This window comes from Rhineura floridana, chromosome 3 (genome assembly GCF_030035675.1).
Source record: "Rhineura floridana isolate rRhiFlo1 chromosome 3, rRhiFlo1.hap2, whole genome shotgun sequence".
In the NCBI taxonomy this organism is placed as follows: Eukaryota; Metazoa; Chordata; class Lepidosauria; order Squamata; family Rhineuridae; genus Rhineura; species Rhineura floridana.
In genome coordinates this window covers 191,680,037-191,701,816 of record NC_084482.1, presented here as the reverse complement: position 1 = coordinate 191,701,816, position 21,780 = coordinate 191,680,037, and the positions used below count along the sequence as shown (strand labels likewise).

General features: G+C 43.2%; 1 protein-coding gene across 11 annotated transcripts in view; it reads left to right on the top strand.

The window, feature by feature from the left end:
* ZNF692 (zinc finger protein 692) overlaps positions 1-20,436 on the top strand; it is a 41,484-nt gene extending 21,048 nt beyond the window's left edge. For 5 of the 11 annotated variants that reach the window (XR_009761569.1, XR_009761568.1, XR_009761566.1 and 2 more), the window contains exons 3-13: positions 4,559-4,764; positions 5,624-5,655; positions 6,968-7,480; positions 8,170-8,221; positions 8,991-9,137; positions 10,332-10,394; positions 13,402-13,480; positions 14,508-14,622; positions 15,013-15,112; positions 16,048-18,349; positions 19,978-20,436. Coding sequence is in view for 1 of the 11 variants with exons in the window: in XM_061619005.1 (XP_061474989.1) it covers positions 4,574-4,764; positions 5,624-5,655; positions 6,968-7,480; positions 8,170-8,221; positions 8,991-9,137; positions 10,332-10,394; positions 13,402-13,480; positions 14,508-14,622; positions 15,013-15,112; positions 16,048-16,366 (1,611 nt within the window). In the remaining 10 variants the exon portion in view is untranslated. Of the gene's footprint in view, positions 1-3,936; positions 4,093-4,467; positions 4,492-4,558; positions 4,765-5,623; positions 5,656-6,967; positions 7,481-8,169; positions 8,222-8,990; positions 9,138-10,331; positions 10,395-13,401; positions 13,481-14,507; positions 14,623-15,012; positions 15,113-16,047 lie in introns of those variants that run through there. The other 6 variants (XR_009761561.1, XR_009761562.1, XR_009761564.1 and 3 more) reach the window with 5 other exon arrangements.
* Positions 20,437-21,780: the final 1,344 nt, after the last annotated feature.

Sequence of the window (21,780 nt, the reverse complement as noted above, 5' to 3'; positions counted from 1 at the left end):
GCAAGCAGGACCTGAGTGCAAGAACACTCTCCCCTCCTGCGGCTTCCGGCAACTGGTTTTCAGAAGCATGCTGCCTCTGACTAGGGTGGCAGAGCACAGCCATCACAGCTAGTAGCCATTGATAGCCCTGTCCTCCATGAATTTGTCTAATCTTCTTTTAAAGCCATCCAAGCTGGTGGCCATTACTGGATCTTGTGGGAGCAAATTCCATAGTTTAACTATGCGCTGAGTAAAGAAGTACTTCCTTTTGTCTGTCCTGAATCTTCCAACATTCAGCTTCTTTGAATGTCCACGAGTTCTAGTATTATGAGAGAGGGAGAAGAACTTTTCTCTATCCACTTTCTCAATGCCATGCATAATTTTATACACTTCTATCATGTCTCCTCTGACCCGCCTTTTCTCTAAACTAAAAAGCCCCAATGCTGCAACCTTTCCTCGTAAGGGAGTCGCTCCATCCCCTTGATCATTCTGGTTGCCCTCTTCTGAACCTTTTCCAACTCTAGAATATCCTTTTTGAGATGAGGCGACCAGAACTGTACACAGTATTCCAAATGCGGCCACACCATAGATTTATACAACGGCATTATGATATCGGCTGTTTTATTTTCAATACCTTTCCTAATTATTGCTAGCATGGAATTTGCCTTTTTCACAGCTGCCGCACACTGGGTCGACATTTTCATCGTGCTGTCTACTACAACCCCGAGGTCTCTCTCCTGGTCGGTCACCACCAGTTCAGACCCCATGAGCGTATATGTGAAATTCAGATTTTTTTGCTCCAATATGCATAATTTTACACTTGTTTATATTGAATTGCATTTGCCATTTTTCCACCCATTCACTCAGTTTGGAGAGGTCTTTTTGGAGCTCTTCGCAATCCCTTTTTGTTTTAACAACCCTGAACAATTTAGTGTCGTCAGCAAACTTGGCCACTTCACTGCTCACTCCTAATTCTAGGTCATTAATGAACAAGTTGAAAAGTACAGGTCCCAATACCGATCCTTGAGGGACTCCACTTTGTACAGCCCTCCATTGGGAGAACTGTCCGTTTATTCCTACTCTCTGCTTTCTGCTTCTTAACCAATTCCTTATCCACAAGAGGACCTCTCCTCTTATTCCATGACTGCTAAGCTTCCTCAGAAGCCTTTGGTGAGGTACCTTGTCAAACGCTTTTTGAAAGTCTAAGTACACTATGTCCACTGGATCACCTCTATCTATATGCTTGTTGACACTCTCAAAGAATTCTAATAGGTTACTGAGACAGGACTTTCCCTTGCAGAAGCCATGCTGGCTCTGCTTCAGCAAGGCTTGTTCTTCTATGTGCTTGGTTAATCTAGCTTTAATAATACTTTCTACCAGTTTTCCAGGGACAGAAGTTAAGCTAACTGGCCTGTAATTTCCGGGATCCCCTCTGGATCCCTTTTTGAAGATTGGCGTTACATTTGCCACTTTCCAGTCCTCAGGCACGGAGGAGGACCCAAGGGACAAGTTACATATTTTAGTTAGCAGATCAGCAATTTCACGTTTGAGTTCTTTGAGAACTCTCGGGTGGATGCCATCCGGGCCCGGTGATTTGTCAGTTTTTATATTGTCCATTAAGCTTAGAACTTCCTCTCTCGTTACCACTATTTGTCTCAGTTCCTCAGAATCCCTTCCTGCAAATGTTAGTTCAGGTTCAGGGATCTGCCCTATATCTTCCAATGTGAAGACAGATGCAAAGAATTCATTTAGCTTCTCTGCAATCTCCTTATCGTTCTTTAGTACACCTTTGACTCCCTTATCATCCAAGGGTCCAATCGTCTCCCTAGATGGTCTCCTGCTTTGAATGTATTTATAGAATTTTTTGTTGTTGGTTTTTATGTTCTTAGCAATGTGCTCCTCAAATTCCTTTTTAGCATCCCTTATTGTCTTCTTGCATTTCTTTTGCCAGAGTTTGTGTTCTTTTTTATTTTCTTCATTTGGACAAGACTTCCATTTTTTGAAGGAAGACTTTTTGCCTCTAAGAGCTTCCTTGACTTTGCTCGTTAACCATGCTGGCATCTTCTTGGCCCTGGCGGTACCTTTTCTGATCTGCGGTATGCACTCCAGTTGAGCTTCTAATATAGTGTTTCTAAACAACTTCCAAGCATTTTCGAGTGATGTGACCCTCTGGACTTTGTTTTTCAGCTTTCTTTTTACCAATCCCCTCATTTTTGTGAAGTTTCCTCTTTTGAAGTCAAATGTGACCGTGTTGGATTTTCTTGGCAATTGGCCAGTTACATGTATGTTTAATTTAATAGCACTGTGGTCACTGCTCCCAATCGGTTCAACAACACTTACATCTCGCACCAGGTCCTGGTACCCCAAAGGGTAACTTGGTCAAGATACTAAAAGAATGCTAGATGTTGAATATTATACTGTTAATGTGCACGGGACACTCCTCCGCACATTCACTGTGCCGACTAAGTAAGATCTCTCATTATTATTCTATCATGTGGAAAGTGGGAGTAAGGAAGTCTACCTAACAGGGCTCTTGAGAGATTAATTTAGTTCCTGTGCCATCTAGGGCTATCAGTCATTCAGATCTCGCCCTGCAGCGCCTCTTTCTCTGACTTTCCTTCTTTCCAATAACACTCAGTCAGTCCTTCTAGTTTTCTAGGACCTATGTACATTTTCCCCTCAACCAGCTGCCCCTTATATCTACAGAGGAATTTGAACATTCAGTCAAATACATTAACAGGCTACTTTTCTCCCAGTACCAAATGAAATGAAAAAGAAACTTCAAGATGAGTTTTCATTTTACTTTGTCTCCAAAGCTAACAGACAGTTTGCCCATCAGGATTAAACTTCTGTAGCTTTCCTTCTATCAATAGGAACCATAGACAACTAAAGCTGATACTGCTAATTAAAAACAACACAGTTAACATGTCCTTTAAAACCTGGATCTTCCACAATATTTATGAAGCTTGAACTATTTTGTTTTCTAAAGCCTTATTTATTTGTTTGTTTGTTTAAGATGTTGTTTTGTTTTTAGTGTTTTATCATTTGTTGTTTGCTGTTTGCTGTCCTGGGGGAGGAAGGGCGGGATATATATCCCGCCCTTCCTCCCAGAAGGAACTCAGGACAGCAAACGACAAATGATAAAACACTAAAAACATAAAAATAAAAACAACATCTTTAAAACAAAACATCTTTAAAACTTTAAAAAATATTTTTAACATGTTTTAAAAAACAGTTCAAAAACGATTCCAGTACAGATGCAGACTGGGATAAGGTCTCTACTAAAAAGGCTTGTTGAAAGAGGAAGGTCTCCTGTAGGCACCGAAAATACAACAGAGAGGGTGCTTGTCTAATATTTAAGGGGAGGGAATTCCAAAGGGGTAGGTACCACAACACTAATGATCCTCTTTCTATGTTGTGTGGAATGGACCTCCCAATGAGATGATATACATATAGATATGTAAAGCGATGTTTAGTATTTCAGGAATACCTGGGAATGCACGCAGCACTTCCACTTATGGGTTCCTTATCACTAAGAGTTGGGGCACCCAGTTTGGCTCATACCTCAACAGTGTCCCCAAATAAAGTGCTATGAGAGTGAATGGCAACCATTCACTCATATATATGAAAGGCACTCTGGGAAACATAGGGGTGGGGACTAAATCTGCACCCACACCATTTAGAATCAAGCCTGCTTCTAACTTGAAGCCCCATCCCACCCCTGCTTCATCTGACTGAGCGTTTCTCAAATTTCTTTGAGCACAGCATTATGTTTCTTGGATTTGCCTCCCACCCCTTTCTGCTCTGTGTTGTGCCCGCCACAACCCAACATCAATCATGTTTTCCACAAGTAAACATGGAGAGATTCACATGTCTATATCTCCTTGCCTTGTTTCTGCATGTGAGATTGAGGCTCTAACCCAGTCCTGGAGGTACATCTCTGTTCTCTTCCTACAGCTACACACAGAGAACTATCATAAGGATGAAGCAGCAAGAATTCCTGAGCTCCCTTCTTCCCAGATCAGGTTGTGATGACAACGCGGGTGTGTGTGTGTGAGACTGCAGTCACTATTACAAATCCAGTGTGGGTTGGTGAAGATCCTTTGCCAAAGGGTACTATTAATTATTAATGTTTATTATTAATCATAATTAATTAATAATAGTGCTATCAATGAACATAGCACTTTAGAGAGGGACATCTAGAAGACAAGTCTCTGCCCTGATGAGCTCTAAAAGCAGCTAACCAAAAAAAAAACCTCTTAGGTTAAAATCACATTATTCAAGACTAGTATCCAAAATAGAAACAATGTGGTTTCTGTGTGGTGTCAGGAACATGCAAGGAGAGTTTCCTGCCTTCTTCCCCAGCTGAAATGCTTTGGTGTCGTACTTTGGTGACCACTTTTCAGGCAGCAGCGCCTTCTGAGAACCCTCAGACAAGGGAGTGGGATGAAGCGGCATGATTTGCTCAGCCGATGACGGAGGAAACAAGTCTTCTTCTCTTGGCAGTGTCTAGTATGTAACTTGCTTGTGGGGCTCAGGTGGGGTTCCTTGTGGATCATAACTCAGTAGTCTTTTCCAGTAAGGTGACTTTGAGATGATGGAACATGGGCGCCAGGGCCGTCAGCGGGCCTCCGAAATGATTCGCAAGCAAAAACGCAAGGAGCTGGATGCCCGGCGCAGCAAGTGCCGCATCCGTATTGGCAGCCACCTGGAGCAATGGTGTCAGCTCAAGGAGCAACTGGGTTTCTCTTTGCACTCCCAGCTTGCCAAGTACCTGCTTGACAGGTGAGGAATCTATGTCTGCAGACCTTTGCTTCCCAAATGATTTTACTTCTACCTGCCTATTTCTGTGTTAGTTTTGTCTACTTATTAGATGATGGTCAAATATGAGATCTGCATGCATTTAAAGTAATTTGATATGGGCAGGTGAAAAATGGCAACCTTTCAAGGGGTAGGGAGGCAGGTTTATAGGAGATTGATGGGGCTGCTTTTGGGACAAAGGACAGGATATAAATTTAATCAATAAATAATATGGTTAGCTTTAGGCAAGCTACAATGTCTTAGTTTTAGCATCCTCACCACTGTGCAATATGGAGATAATATGGACCTAACTCATGTGATTGTGTTAGGGATTACTGAGGCCTAGTTTAAATGTGATGCCAGGTGTACCAAAATACTTAGCTGTGCAGGGCTCTCCGCATGATGTTTTCATTCAAATAGTGCTGCTGGTGCCTACACTTGTGGCAGAAGCATATCAAGGTTCTGTAGCTTGCTAATATGGCACAAACAACCCCACATGGGGAAGTTGATTTATACATCTAGCGTCACATTTAAATTGTGCCCCAGATAAAATCCCTGAAGCACTTCTAATGCTCCACATCAGGGATGGTGGTCCTATGGCCCTCCAGATGTCACTTGAATTCAACTCCCATCATCCCTGACCATTGAGGATTCTAGCTGGGGCTGATGGGAGCTGGAGTCCAACAACATCTGGGGGACCATAGATGTTCCTCTGCCCTGCTCTAATAAATGCTTCTCCTTATTAGTAGTAGTGCTAAAAGCAACTACATATCTTATTTTGAACCAAGTGCAGGCCCCTTTGTTTTGCCTGCTTACCTCCCTGCCTCTTCTGTTTCTCATTCAGGTACAGTTCACAAGGCTCAGCTCTGAAAACAGGTAAGAACCATCGCAGATTCTCTGTAGATCAGAAGAGGCCAGTTATTAGTATTAATTAATTTAATCTTCTAGCAGTCTTGCAGATAACAACAATAGGTGGGTTTTTAAACCAGATTGCCTTCTTGCCCACTTTAATGAATATTTCACAGTAGCTTGAGGGATGCTACTTACTGGAGCAACTGGACAAATGTTAATTGTAAGATGTGTCATAGGAGAGGCTATCTCAAAAGTTCTGACAAGCTGCACAAACATTTACAATATGGCATTAAAAGGGGAAGGAGACTAAGCTCAGCCTGTTAAAAGGCTCATAGTCATAGATATGCAAAAGATGAGTAGGTCTTTTAAAACCCACATTTGTGCCGAGAGCAACTTAAAAACAGAAAGAGCAGGTTTTAGCTTTCGGACATGTGATGCTTCATTGAAACTGGGACAAAAAACAACTTATGTCTTCAGGAATAGCTGAAGTTCCTACGAGATGGCGAAAACCAATTCTATCACCTCTGGATTGGATAGAGATAGCAGACTTTTATCTTGCTACAGGTGTTTATTAACTTAGCACTGCTAGAATGTTTGTTTTATTATCAATTACTGTCGTCGTGAATTCATGGTCACTGTGTTATTTTGCATACATTTGAGGTTTAATGTAATTGTTGCAGGGCATTTAATGTCCATCTGATCTCACTGTTTGCTTGATTTTTTCTACACCCACAAGTGTATAGGACATATGTTATCCAGCTGACTACTCCCACCATATATGAAGCCCCTGCACATTGAAAACTGGCCCCCTGGGGAAAAATAGGATAGAGCTCTTCGCCTGCTTTCTGAAGCGCTACAATTCCAGGAAGACTTTTTTTCTGGATTTGTAGATCAGCCCTATTTCTAGTATAAATGTTAATGTAAATATTGTATAATAGTAGTGTTCACTGCTGCATTGTAGCATCCTTTGGGTTCATTAAAAAGTTATGTAAATTAAGTTGTCTCACACAAATCTGCAGATTAGCTTCAGACCTCTTGGCCTTTAGGTGCTGAATGTGGCTGAACAAAGCACTTGGCTTGAATTATAATGTTTACATTCATTTAAGGTGACCTCTTGGGATGGGGAATGGGTTAGCAGAAGTTCCAGCAGCTATGGTTTACTTTTTCTAAGCTGAGCTGTGGTGTAGTTTGATGCCCAAACATCCTAATATCAAGCATTCATACAGAATACTACAAAATAAAAACCATGCATGTGTGCGCGTGGGAAATTTCTATGGGGGAATGTTGCATCCCATTAAGCAGGCCAGTCTTAAATTGGTTTTATTCTTTTTCCCAGGACCGAATATCTCCAATGTTATCCCCAGCCCTCTTCCTTCTGATGCACTGCAGCACCTTGTTGTCCTTTCTCACAATCACAGCCAGGAATGTGGCTTCATCCCTAACGTGAAGTCCGCATTGCCGGAGCAGGAAGGAATCCCAGATAGCATGGTCTGGGAGTGCCTGGCTGGCCACACCTTCTCTTGGAGCCCCCCCACCCCACAGACCTGCACGCTGCCTCCCCGCAAAGCAGCCTCCAGATGTCAAGAGGAGAAAGCAGTGAGTTCCAAGCCCAGCCCCCCACCCTCCCCCATCATCAGACGCCGGCGCTCCCTCCGCAGGGCAGCAGCAGCCCATGCCTTTTCCTTAGCGCTTGCTTCCAACTCACCATGTCCAGTGGACGAGGCAGAGCCACCTTCCAAAGAGGATGGGGAGGGCAGTGCAGACAGAGAGAGAACAGCATGCTTGTCTCCCGGCAGTGGAACAGGCCCGTGCGAGGAATTGCTGAGTGGCAACAACGCTGATGAAACAGGTGAGGGAGCTTGCGGTCTGTAGGATGCTGGAGCAAAGAGAAATGTAACATCTCATTTTATTCCAGAGGCACATACCAGAGAGGCTATCTTAATTAGTATTTTAGGTTTGGATACCATGTCTATGTAATTTCTATCTTTTGTTGTTACGTGCCTCCAAGTCGACTACGGCTTAAGGCGACCCTACGAATCAGCGACCTCCAAGAGCATCGGTCATGAAATTTCTATCTAGATACGCTTTTTAAAATAGTCATTGTTTGTGTGTGATCTACCCCCATTATTCTTACCAGTGTTACTTTTGATTTGAAGATGGAATGCAAGATCAGTCAAACTTGTTGCGTTAATTGTAATCAGAGCCTGAAGAAGAGAGGCAATGACTATTAGAAAATATATTGTACCTTTTTATTATAGGATACAAAAAAGGGGAAATGCTGATATTAAGGTGGGGCTTTCTTTATAGAAAGCCTTCTGCTTGCATGATAGCAGATAAACCACCTCTATTCAATAAAGGAAATAATTTTGTAATGTTGCTAGTTTATACTTTGGTTTCCATGGGTTATTTTAAATCCTGTTTGTTTTGGTTCACTAATTGGACGCCCCCTCATTGCCCAGGTTTCAAAGCCTGCCATACTGCTGATCACATTCTGTGGCTCTGTCACCCAATTCTGATTGTGCATGTCTTCTCTTCCAGATTCTTCCTCTGAAGAGATTCCAGCTAGCACAGAAGTCACAGAGCCTGTAAGGTAAGTTTTTATACCATCTTTCTGCCTAGATACAAAAGGTGGTTTACAATTTTAAAGTACTACAGCAAACAAACGTTACAAAATGTAGTACAAGAGAGTTCTCTCAAGATGGCTTAAGCTCCCTGGCTTGAGCGTCTTCATTTCTGCCTCTCTGGGCACCCTTAAATGATAATCTCACTGTGGATCTCCACTCAGCCCTCTTTGGTCAGATGTACAACTTTCTTCATATGACTGAGCTCAGGAACAATCACCTTTTCCTAGTTGACAGAAGCAGCTGGCTACAGGGGCCAGCAAAATTGGAGACTGGCTGGCCCTTCTGGCATTCACAAAATTGTCATGCTTCCCAGCCAACTGGGCAGAATGCTGATTGGCTGGGCCTTGTAGCATTTATGATTGTCTGATGATATGTATATATGTTGATGAAATGTGTATCTCTTGATTATTTATTTATTTAATTTTCTAAGTGTTTTTACATTGTTTGGGGGTCTGTTGACACCTGCTCTAAGCAATGGAGTTTTATATCCTTTGGAAGCCTGTTGTGACTTATGCGCAAGGCACTTTGAGAGCAAAGTCACATGCCTTTGTAGCAGTCTTGACACCACATCCACTTGTGCGGAAGGGGGAAGGAGGTGAGAAAAAAGATTGGATAGGCATCTGTCAGTGATTGCTTAGTTATGGGGATGAACTGATGATGAATTCCAAGGACTTTTGTGCTCTGTGCCCCTTCCTTTCCTTCTTAGCATTATTATTTTTGTTGGATTTTCTGCAGCATCTTGACTCCACCAGAGGGGATGCCTGAATCAGTGCCTGAGCCACCAGAGCAGGAAGATGACGAAAGAGAGGATTTGGCAGAGGAAGACAATCTGGTGTACACAGATGACCTGCAAGATGAAAATTATCATCCTTCCCTAGACAGGTAAATGAACGTTAGGGGGCATTCAGGGGGCAGTTTGTATTATTATTATTATTTATTAGATTTCTTACCCACCGTAAGGTCCGAGGGCAGATTATAGCAGTGTAAAAATGCAATGTTAAAATCATTTGAAACAATTGTGTTTAAGCTCCTGGAAAGAAAAATGAGCTGTAAATGTAATAAATGAATCATGTAGAAACATAGGAAGATGCCTTACACTGTCAGACCACTGATCTGCTTAGCTCAGTATTGTCGACATGTGTCTCCCTTGTATACTTTGGCCCTGAGCAACAGTGACATTTAGTATTTAGTGCAGGAGCTGAGGACTTTACCTCCCTCTGCCTCCCAGATTTGTCTGCTAAATCATATTGTTAAACCCAAGAGTTGCCTTTTTTTTTACCAGAGTTAGTCTTGTGAATGTTCCAGTTACTTCTCTGCATTACCACCATAACCAATGATTGTGGCTCTGAGTTACAAGCCTCTTGAGGAACATAGGTAGCCGCTTTATACAGAGTCAGCCCATTGGTCCATCTAGCTCAGCACTGTCTCCACTAACTGGCAGTGGCTCTTGTGGCTTTAAGACAAGGGCCTCTCCCACTCCTACCTGGAGATGCCAGGGATTGAAGCTGGGGTCTTCTGCATGCAAAGCAAATGCTCTACCACTAAGTTATGGCCCTTACATTTATATCCCACCTTTCCTGCAAAGACTTAAAGGTGGCATACATGGTTCTCCCTCCCCCCCTGCCATTTTATCCTCACAACAACCCTGCGAGGTAGGTTCGGCTGAGAGATTGACTGGCCCAAGGTCACCTAGAAAGCTTCATATCTGAGTGGGGAATTGGACCCCTGTCTCCCAGGTCCTGGTCACTCTTAACCACTGCACAATGCTGGTTAAAGAGCCAAACTCCATACAGCTGATCAGATCTTGTGATATGTAGCCCATTCCTTTAGAGTCCAGTAGTATTAGGGTAGAGTTGCATCCTAGGCTTCACTGTAAGGTTGGTTTGGGTTCCAGGTTGACCAGAGAAGCTATTCTAGACTCAAATACTAACCAGTCAAGTTTTGCTCCTTCCATTATCCCACCACTTTTCAAAACAACTGCTTCCCTCATCCGTGCCACAATGGCAGCCTGAGAGTCCTTCTGGGGAACATTTTTCACTGTTACTCTTACCAAGCATATTTTTTCCTGCTGTACAGCTGCAAGAAACGGGCCCAGCCATGTGATGAGGATGTGGCCCAGATTGGTCCAAAGAGAATCAGGTAGGTGCTGGTGTGTTGGCTTTTCAAGCCTGAAGGGCACATTGTTTACTTCCTTAGAAATAAGCAATAGGTAGAAGGTGTAGGAAGCATGGGTCTCTAATTCAAGGCTAGATTAGGGTGCTCATGCTAGACAAATTGATCAATTAAGAACATAAGAAAAGCCTGCTGGGACAGGCCAATGGCTCATCTAGTCCAGCATCCTGGTCTCACAGTGGCCAACCAGATGCCCGTGGAAAGCCCACAAGCAGGACCTGAGTGCAAGGGCACTCTCTCCCCTCCTGCAGTTTCCAGCTACTGATATTCAGAAGCATACTGCCTCCAACTATGGAGGCAGAGCACAGATGTCATGGCTGGTAGCCATTTAGCCTTCTCCTCCATGAATTTGTCTAATCCTCTTTTAAAGCTGTCTAAGTTGGTGGCCATCACTGTCTCCTGTGGGAGCAAATTCCATAGTTTAACTATTATTATTATTATTTATTATTATTATTTATTACCTTTATACCCCGCCATTCTTTTCATGATAGAAACACGAGGCAGCTTACATATGGTTCCCAGGTGGTCTCCTATCCAGGCACTGACCAGACCTGACCCTGCTTAGCTTCAGCAGGGAGCTCGTCTTATGTGCCTTCAGACCATAGCCTGGGACTATGCACTGTGTGAAGAAGTACGTTCTTCTGTCTGCCCTGAATCTTCCAGCATTCAGCTTCATTGAATGTATGCAAGTTCTAGTGTTACGAGAGAGGGAGAAAAACTTTTCTTTATCCACATCTTCCATACCATGCCTAGTTTTATACACTTCTATCACCTCTTACTTGCCTTTTCTCTTAACTTAAAAGCCCCAAATGCTACAACCTTTCCTCATAGGGGAGTTGCTCCATCCCCTTGATCATTTTGGTTGCCCTTTTCTGAACTTTTTCCAACTCTGCAATATCTTTTTTGAGGTGAGGCGACCAGAGCTGCATGCAGTATTCCAAATACGGTTACACCATAGACTTGTATAAAGGCATTATGATAGCGGCAGTTTTATTTTCAGTTGCTTTCCTAATGATCCCTAGCATGAAGTTTGTGGGTAAACATCTTCATCGAGCCATCAACTATAACCCCAATATCTCGTTCCTGGCCAGTCACCACTAGTTCAGACCTCATAAGTATGTATGTGAATTTGTTTTGCCCCGATAGGCTGCACCACTTTACATTTAATTACATTGAATTGCATTTGCCATTTTACTGCCCATTCACTCAGTTTGGAGAGGTCTTTTTGAAGCTCTTTGCTATCCCTGCTTGGCTGTAAACACATCAGTTGCTAGATTAAAGCGTTTCCATTAGCCACACCCAGAGGGGGAACGGGTTGATCTTCCAATCAGTTGTGAAATCACTTGCGATTTTTTTAAAAAACGCCCTAAGGCGGCTCCCACCATGTTTTACTGTAAAAAGGGGTGGGGTTTGAGTAGCATTGTGTGCCCTGGTTTTCAGAAGAGAGAGGCAGAGACACACCGGAACTAGTGTGTTTCTGCCCTTTGTTTTAACGATCCTGACTGAACATGTGTTATTTATTTATTTATTTATTTTATTGCATTTGTATACCGCCCCATAGCTGAAGCTCTCAGGGCGGTTTACAACAATTAAAAACATTAAAAACTAATATACAAATTTAAAAACATATTTTTTAAAAAACATTTAAAAACGCATGCTAAAATGCCTTGGAGGAGTGGAAAGTCTTGACCTGTCAGCAGCTTGTTGTTCAAAGCCACAAAAAACTCCAGGGGAGTCTGAGAACCAATAGGGTAGTGAATACCCTAGACCAGCCTTTCCCAACCAGTGTGCCTCCAGATGTTGTTGGACCTCAACTCCCATCAGTCTCAGCCAGCATTGCCAATGGCTGAGGCTGATGGGAGTTATGGTCCAAAAACATCTAGAGGCACACCGGTTGGGAAAGGCTGCCCTAGACAAATATCCACTGCATTCCATTTCATCAACTCCTAGCTGATGCTAAGGGCAGTTGCCCCATTTGGAGTCTTTTTACCTCTTTATATTTGAGAATAGCTCAGGGTCAAATATTTCATGAAGCTGTGAGTCTGATGATGTTTGAAGAGCTGGCCTGCTGCCTACTAAGCACAAATGCCTTTTAAAAACTGCCTTTTGTTTTTCAAACATTGTTTCTTTGCTTTAATTCTGTCATATTTTTTACTTTTTGGAACTGAAGGTTGACCATGGTATTCCAGGGGAAAAGCCAAGGGGAAGGACTGTTGTGGATCATTCCCATTTATAGAAACCTTACCTAACGTTGTTAAAAGTTATAATAGTTAAGTACCCTGGGTTTTTTAAAAAGTTGATTGATTTGCAATAAAGGGGTAAGATCCAATTAGGGTGTATTTGTGCAAATGGGGACATACCCTAACCCTCCCCTCTCCTCCCTGCATGTCCCCAACATGTGCTCTGGAGAGTTGGGGGACCTTCCAGAGCAGGAAGCAGAGCAGGAAATGTGGAGGGGAGAAAGGGGGGTTCCTTTGCACCCACTTGTATTATGCTGGATCTCACCCACAGCTCTTTTTTAAAAATAAGCCTAAGTATCAAATCTGCTTAAAGGATATTTTTTGCTGTACCAAGGAAGTTAATGCTTTAAAGATACTTGGCCAGTATTTAACATTTGAGCAAATCGTTTTTGAGTAATCAAGTGCCCAACCCGAGGGATAGGAACAGAGGAAGCGGCCTTATTCTGAGCCAGACCCACTGGTCCGTCTAGCTCAGTATCGTCTGCACTGACTGGCTGTGGTTCTCCAGGGTTTCAGACAGCAAACTCCTACCTGGAGACACCAGGGATTGAACCTGGGACCTTTGGCACGCAAAGCAGACACTCTACCCCTGAGCTATGGCCCTTCCCCATGATTGTACTGAGATGGAAGCAATCTAGTGTAGTTCTGTAGTTCTCCCTTGCAATCTTTGAAGGCAGAGGCTTTGTGTGTTGCCTCGTCCATCCCCTCATTCCCACCCTTGCCTTTCTTCACAGGAAAGCAGCCAAGCGAGAGATCCTCCTCTGTGACTACGATGGCTGTGGGAAGATTTTCTCCAACCGCCAATACTTGAATGTAAGTGATGTATTAGTAGCAGGAAGCATTTCCCCATACAGGGGAACACTTTCTCGTTCTGAAAACAGACCTGAATGCTTTGGCGCAATGTTCGATTGTTGGGCAGGCCATCTCCACTTCTTGGCCTGTCGCTTCCTGCTCCCTGTGGCTGCTAGAATCTCAGTTCTGCGTGCCATGTTTCCTGATAGTATTTAATATCTGTGGAATCCTGCAGAAACAGAGCAACTTGACTTGAGTAGCCAAGACTGTTAAGAGAGTGATACAAACTGCCTCGGAAGGTGGTGAGGTCTCCTTTGCTAGAGATATTTAAGCAGAGGCTGGATCGCCACTTGTTAGGGACACTTTTGCAGATTCCTGCATTGAGCAAGAGGCTGGACTAGATGCCCTCCAAGGTCACTTCCATCTCTAAAATTCTGTAATTCTATGAAATCTTTTCAGGGGGGAAAAAGGTAACAACTATATGATTATCAGCAGCAGGAAGAAATAAAATAGAAGAGGAAAGGCAACCATATTGATTTCTGATTAGAGAGGATTGACAGGTTTAGTGTGGCCTTTTGGCCCACCAATTGAGGAGCAGCTTATGTCCACATAAACTCCATCACCAGTTTACTGCAGAAACTTTCCATGGGAACCCACACCTTGCATGCATTCAGTGGCTGCATGCCCCAGGGATCTGGGCAGAAAGAAACATGGAGGATTGTTCAGTGACTGAGCACATTCCATTCGAACTTCCAAGGCCATATTCCAGGGACAAACAACAGCGTGGCTGTTTCCATCTTGTCCATGTCCCTGTTTGGCACCCACCCAAAGTGCTGGAGTAGGTGGGCATGCAAAAGTGTTTGTAATGCAACAAAGTCCTGCCTTGCTTTGTAAAAGCCATGCAAAGAGGCAGCAGATGTGCATGCTTCAGAGAGTGCAAATTGTCCTCACTGTTTATGTGACAGATTGTCCATTCAAGAAGATTTTTGTGTTTTTGCCACAAAAGGTAGATATTTCTTCCACTTCGACTATTTTCTTTTTATCCCAGCACCACAAGAAATATCAGCACGTTCACCAAAAAACATTCACCTGCTCTGAACCCAGCTGCGGCAAGTCCTTCAACTTCAAGAAACACCTTAAGGAGCACGAGAAACTGCATAGCGGTGAGGATAGCAGAGGGTGCCTTCTAAGATCCTACCTTGTAGGATCACTACCACCCCAGTTCTCTAAGTGCTTTGGACTTGCTTTCAGCCCACACCCTTTTTAGTGCCCCCTGGTTCCGTCTGAGAGCTAGTGTGGGATAATTGCTCGAGTGTTGGGTCTTAGACTGATCTTGAATGGGTTCAAGTCCCTGCCCAGTAAGAGAGCTTACTTGGGGGCTTGGGGCAGGTCACTGCCTCTCAGGCGAACCTCCCTCACTGAGTTGTTGCAAAGATAATGCGTGAAGGGAGCTGATGTGGCACTAGCATGTACTATGGAGTACACTCACTGCAGAATACCCGTGTTACCTTTGGCCCAGAATAACCAATGAGATGCATTTTTCTTACCTGCAGATAAAAGGGACTACATATGTGAGTTCTGTGCTCGCTCCTTCCGAACTAGCAGCAATTTGATCATCCACCGACGAATCCACACTGGAGAAAAGCCCTTACAGTGAGTGCTTCTGCATCATGTTTCATTCTCAATAATGGCACAATAATATCTGAAGAGCCTTGGCGGTTCAGACCAAGGTCTCAGCTGGTCCAGAGCCTGGTTTCCCATGGTGACCCAAGCAGATGCCTCCAGGAAGCTCACCAACAGGACACAATGGCAGTAGTCTTCTCCTGCTGTCCTTCTAGCAAGCAGTATTCAGTGATATACTGCCTTGGAACTTGGAGGTTCCATATAGTTATTTATTTTGAAATCTTCTACCCCGCTTTATAGCCCTAAGAGGCTCAAAGCCGTTTCCAAAATATTTGCTCAGTAAAATCACATTCACAAAGATTTGCACATGTCATCAGAAATAACATGGCACCAGATTTATTCAGGCAGCATTTCTTGGTCTTCCTGGTGTTGCCAGCAGCAGGCCCACTGCAGACTGAGGCTAAGCAGCTGGACCTCACTGCGTCCATGATGAAGCCACGATTTCCTTGGCTGGCAATTTCCAAGCAACAGCTCCTGCCATGTAGCTGTCATGACTAGTAGCCATTGATAGTGCCATTGTCCATTAATTTGTCTAATCCCCTTTGAAAACCATCCTGAAAATATGTGGCCCTCACATTTTGTGGCAGTGAATTGTATACATTGTGTGAAAAAACACCTTATTTAATTGGTCTCTGGAATGTCTATCCATCAGTTTAATAGGATGGCCCCAAGTTCTAGTTTAACAAGAGGGAGGAAAACTTCAGAAGGTGGTTTATGTTGAGGAAAAGCACAAGGAAATAATTTCTCCCCCAGCACTACTGCTAGGACAAAAATTGGAGCCCCATGGAGCTGCTTTAAAGTATGTGGGGGTGGGAGTGGGGATATCCAGTCATAAGTTTCCAGTTCCCCATTTGTTTTGGCCCTAAATCTCTCATGCTGCTAAACGCCCTCCTTTCTTTGCACAGGTGTGAGATCTGTGGATTCACCTGCCGCCAGAAGGCCTCCTTGAACTGGCACATGAAGAAGCACGATGCAGACTCCTTTTATCAGTTTTCCTGTGACCTCTGTGGCAAGAAGTTTGAGAAGAAAGACAACGTCACTGCGCACAAGAGCAAGAGTCACCCAGAGGTGGTCACTGGGCCTCCCCAGCCTGTGCAGGAGCCTCCAGTCCTGGGCCACCCACTTGCTATGGAGCAGCTGGAAAACCCCATCCAGAGCCAGCCTGGCAACACAGAGAGGAGAGTGGAGGAGTCTGCCCTTGTCATCGCAGTCACAATCAAGTAATTGGACTATGCTAATCGAGAAGCAAAATGGCAAAGAGGATTCCTGGCAAATCCTGTTAGCAACGTAAATAGACTCTGGGGACTTATTCTCAGTTGCAGAGTACCAATAAGGATGCAAGACTGAGACTCCAGATGGGGGTCCAGAAAGCCTTGAAGCCAGGTAGCAGTGTCTCACCAAGCACACTTCTTCAGCACAGCTCCTTTTTGACTCAGTACTTGCAACACAAGACAGTTGTGGGCTCAGCGTTACTTAGTTACATGATGAGTAAGAGTAGTCCAGTAGGAATCCCTTGGAAGTTTTAACTTTGTGGTGATTGGATCCCAAACCTCTGTTCAGACTCCAAGTATGAGAGGAACTAAGGAGGTCTGGATAGCTACTACACGTACCTCTGAAGTTCTCACTTTGCTTGGATAATAGCTCTGGATTTAGCTTGCATGGACTGATGATGATGAAAGATGTGTAGTGTCCTGTTGTTGTTTTTAAATCATTTTCCTTTTGGGAACCTTAAAAGATGCCAGTGTCCCATGTGGCCATCCTTTCCCCTTTTTTCCGTTCATCAAACTGATCAGTTTGTCTGTGTTTCTTCTGGGATATGATTGAGAAAGCCAGTCCTGCTGCCTAAGATCATGTTAGTTGAGAGCCAAGGCACCAAACAAGGGGCCTTGAACATGCAAGGTATGGGCTTGCTATAGAACCGTGATCAGAGCTGGAGATATTGTGTGCTAAAGATATCAAAATTCTGCTGATTTTGCAACCAGTATAAATTATGCACATCTTTATGTACTTATTTTACAAAATTATGTTTTGCTAGTCTTGGAGATGGACTGTTCTGGGGAGATGGCAAGGAGCTGTACAGGGCAATTCAGACCTGCCCCAGCTGCTGGAAATCTTATGCTTCGGGGCTCCACAGGCACTGCCCACCGACTCTCAACCCTATTTTTTTTAGCAAGTTTCTAGTCCTTGTTGATGCATAGAGGCTAGAAAGAATTTTGTGGTTATTTTTATTGAAAGTTGAAGTTCTCAGAAAACTAGATTCTGCAGCCAGTTCCACACCCTGCATTTTTTCCTCTGCTTATGTATTGTTATAAAATACACACTGTTCTGGCTATCGCCGCTTTCCATGCCTGCCTAGCTTGCACAGCTCTTTAATTATTTTGTGAGACGCTAATAGTTTAGCCTTCACTGGTCTGTTCTCCACAGCCAGTGAGATGTTTCACATCATCCAGCTTGAAACTGCCGTTTTTTTCTTTATCATCTGGAGACATCTTGCCATAACTCATAGAATTTTCTAACAATAAGGACTTGGCAGGAGGGAATTTGTGGTTCAAAACTTGAAGAAAACAAAATTGCTATCTAGATACCGGGGGGGGGGGATCCTGGCCTTTGCGGCACTCTTGACTTTTCATTCCTGATGTGCCGTATTCAGGGACCTCTGGGCTGGAACCGATGTTCCTGCTTCTTTTTGGATATTCTTGTCCTTCAACCTAGGATGAAAAGCAGCAGCAGCAGCAGCAGCCTGCAAACTCTCTGAGCTTCATTATCCAGGGCAGATTCCGATGAGCCATCTCACATGGCAATAACTGCAAGGCAGCTTTGTTCCTCCTCTCGACTGTCTCAAGGCAAGAAATCCCGTGATGAAAATGTCAAGATAATCATATAAATAACATAGGAGTCTGGATCTACCTTTTCGAGGAGACCCAGATTGCATGCGTCCTTGATTTAGGAATTATTGGTCTAGCTCACTCCTACTTTTGACCCAGAAGAAGTGCTAGGCTGCCATAAGATAGATTCATTGAAAGACTCCTGTAAGGCGCTGTGCATGCATCATCTGAGGATAAGTAATTCTGCTCTTGCTGCAACAGCTGTGATTGCCTGTTTTCACTCAAAGGAGGGTACTGCATCTCTGCACAAGCTGCTTCTTTGAGCATGTCTCCTGAGGTGTATGGCGGAAATGGTTCCTATAATACTGCATTCAGAAAATAAGTATGTATTAGCTATCTTAATTTTGGGAAATAGTGGTCCAGCATGTACAGTATGCAAAGCACATTATCATTGCCTTTTCTTCACAGTTTATTGGAGCGTTCTGTGAAGGAGCACTGTAATTCCCATATTGATGGAGAGTTCATGGCTGAAAGAGAAGGCCAGGCACATAATGAAATGATGGTTGAGTGCAGATTTAAGCCCACCCTATGGACTTCACCATTTTAAGTCACACACAGAGTGAACCCTGGGAATTGTGGTCTTGTGTAGTTGTAAGCCACTCTGGAATTGCATTTGCAACAAAGAACAAAATGTATTTTGCATATCTGAGGGGTAGCATCTCATACAAAGAGTTTTCAGCTACCCTGCAAATATATCACTTGTGTGCACCATGCACAAAATAAAAGTCTAAATCCTGAACTAGGATTAACCCAGATTTTGACACTGAAAACTGAGTTTTGCAACCGGTATAAATTCTGCACATATGCATTGCTTTGATTTTCAAAATTTTATTGTGCTTCTGCTAACCATGGGAATGGAGAAGGAGTTATAGGGAGGACTGAAGTCTTACCCTCTGGCAATCTTATTCAGCAGCTCTTCTTGCTTTAGAGACATGAGAGATCATACGGGCAACCCTGCTAGATCAGATCAAAGGCCTATTTAGTCTAGCATCTATTTTTCATAGTGGCCAGAAAACTATGGAAAGCCCGCAAGCAGGACTTGAGGGCAATAAGTCTCTCCTGCTGCTGATCTGCAGCAAATGGTATTCATAAGCATGGCGCCTCTGACCCTGGAGGTGGTATATAAACCATCATGACTAGTAGCCATTGATAGCCATATCCTCCATGAATTTGTCTATCTTTACCAGACATTGCACATACACTAGATTTTTCAGCCACGAGATTTTAAAATAAAGTTGGAGCTGAATTCTGTGATTTTTGTGCACTTGCTTAGAATTGCAAAATATCACACAGCCCTGTCTGGTTTTCCCTGAATTCCTCATACTAGGTTTTGATTATGTCTCTGCAATCAGAGTAATTGGGTGACTCTGAATCAGTCACTTTCTCCCTGGCTAAGTGGGGAAACCTCCACATATGCTGCTCTCAAATCACTGGAAGAAGAGTGTGGTAAATAAATGAATTTGGTTTAAAAGTCCAGATGTCTCATATGTCTGCCAAACTGAAATCAACATTAGCCCTCAATCTTATCAGCAAGTGACAGGGCTTTAGAATCCTTCCTCTCAACACAGCATAATTAGGTAAGTAATATCTCTTCATCTCAGTCATAAAATAATCTCACAATTTGAGAAGACAAATTAGTCATGAGTGATTAAATCTTACTGGGTTTCAGGTGGACTTAAGCATGACTGGCATGGATCTAAAGAAAGTTAAATATCTAGTCTCAGGGTTGCAGAGACAAACTTATAGTGATTAGCCATGAGAATTTAATAGAGCCTCTATGTTCAAAGGCAGTATACCTATATGCTGGGGACTGGGAAGAGGGGAGGGCTGTTGCTTTCATACTTGGCTTGCAGGCTTTCCGGAGGATTCAGGATGCTCAGCTAGACTCCTGGTTACTCCCTTGGTGATCAACAGAAAGCTAATGCGCTAACAATTCTTGTTTTCAACCAGGAAAGTTGCATAATCTGAAGCCAAGTTCAGTGGGAAAGATGTCATCTCTAGCAACACAGAGTACAAGAGGCTTCATTCTACGGCTCATCTTCATCAAATTAGTGAAATGTTTTAACCCACAGCCATTTACTGAAATACAACTAAAAATAGTTTCATTCTAAAACAGACTTAAGTTAAAAGTTTTAAACTTTTAACCCTCCTTTGAAAACAAAACTGATTTTATTTTCCTAATTGAGGTAACACCCTGTAATGCCAAAACTAGGTGTTTGCTGCTGTTTTGAGTTCCTCTTTGGGGCTGACAAGTTGCAAAATATTTAAAATTTGTAGGTAATTGTAAAATATATTGGGGGAGAGGTTGTCCATGAGAGTTGTAAATAAAAAGTGAAAAGGAAAATAATCTTGACAGATATTTGTTAATAAAATAATGTTGAATCTATTTTAACATTTTATTTGAGAAAATGTAAAGTCTGGCTCCTCAATTGGAAGTGTGCAAGACACACATGCTGCCTTGTATACTGGGTCAGACCACTGAATGATGTTTGGATGCTGATGGTGAAAAAAGGAAGTTGCCTTATACCTAGTCAGAGTATTAGCCCCTCTAGCTTAGTATTTTAGTAATTTAATAAATTTAATTAGTAATTTAATTTACTAGTAAATTTATCAGCCTTCCCCAATCCAGTATCCTCTAGATAATTTTGGACACTCTAGCAAGCATGATGGGGATGATGGCAGTTGTAGTCCAAAACATCTGGCAGCAGGCAGTAGTGTAGTGGCAAATTCAGAAGTACAGGGTACCTTCATGATAGTCACAGCCATATCCCCTCTCATCCTTTTTTTTTTTTTTTTTGCGCTGCTGGGTTGAGAATGAGATCCTTGTTAATGCCTTCTCCCACAACAACAGACATCCCTAGGAGCCAATAAGCTTGAAAGGGGAGAGTGTTAGCTACTGAGAAGAGTAGTGGCTGCCTGACCTCCTTTCACTCTGATTGGCTCCAAGAAAAGGACAATGAAGCAAGCAAGTTAGAAGACTCTTCTCGGTGGCTAAAATACTCCCCTTTCAGTCTGATTGGCTCACAGGATGCTGGTGACATAGGGACCCTGCTGGGACCTTGCTCACAAAAAAGTAAGGTGTCTAAGACACCACCACCCCAAGTCCCCAGATGACTCTGGGATCATTCATTATGTCTACATTTTGGAGGTGCTCTGAGCATCGCAAGAAGTGTGACATTAGAGGCCAGACCCCACCCCTGCCCTGAGCTGGAAGAGGTAGAGTCTTGGTAACCACAAATTTTAGCTGCTTACCAAACCAAACCTGAAATTGCTAATCTACTTCACAGGGGTGTTGTACAGATTACTGAGAGAATGCATGCAAAGCACTTTGAACATTTAGAAATGTCTAAATCAGTAAATGACTCAGAAAGTTATTGTAAATTGCCTAGAGGTTTTCTTACAATCAAGCAGTACATAGATTTTGTTAAATAAATAAAAAAAATGTTAAAGTAGTGCAGAATATAGGTGCCAGAACCTTATAGCCAAGTTTGTTCATATTACACCAGTCTTGAACTGCATTAGCTGCCTATTCACTTCTTGGCCCAATTTAGGTGGTTGGACTTGTCTTTAAACCCCTCAGAGGCTTGGGACCCAAAAACCTGAAGGAGCACCTCTTCCTGTGCCAGCTTGCCCGTGTCTTGAGTTCTTTTGCTGATGCTCTGCTCCAAATGCCTTCTCTATCATCACAGGTGTGCTATGTAACAACTATAGAGAGGACATTGGGGGAAGTGGCACCTGTTATGGCAGGTCCTC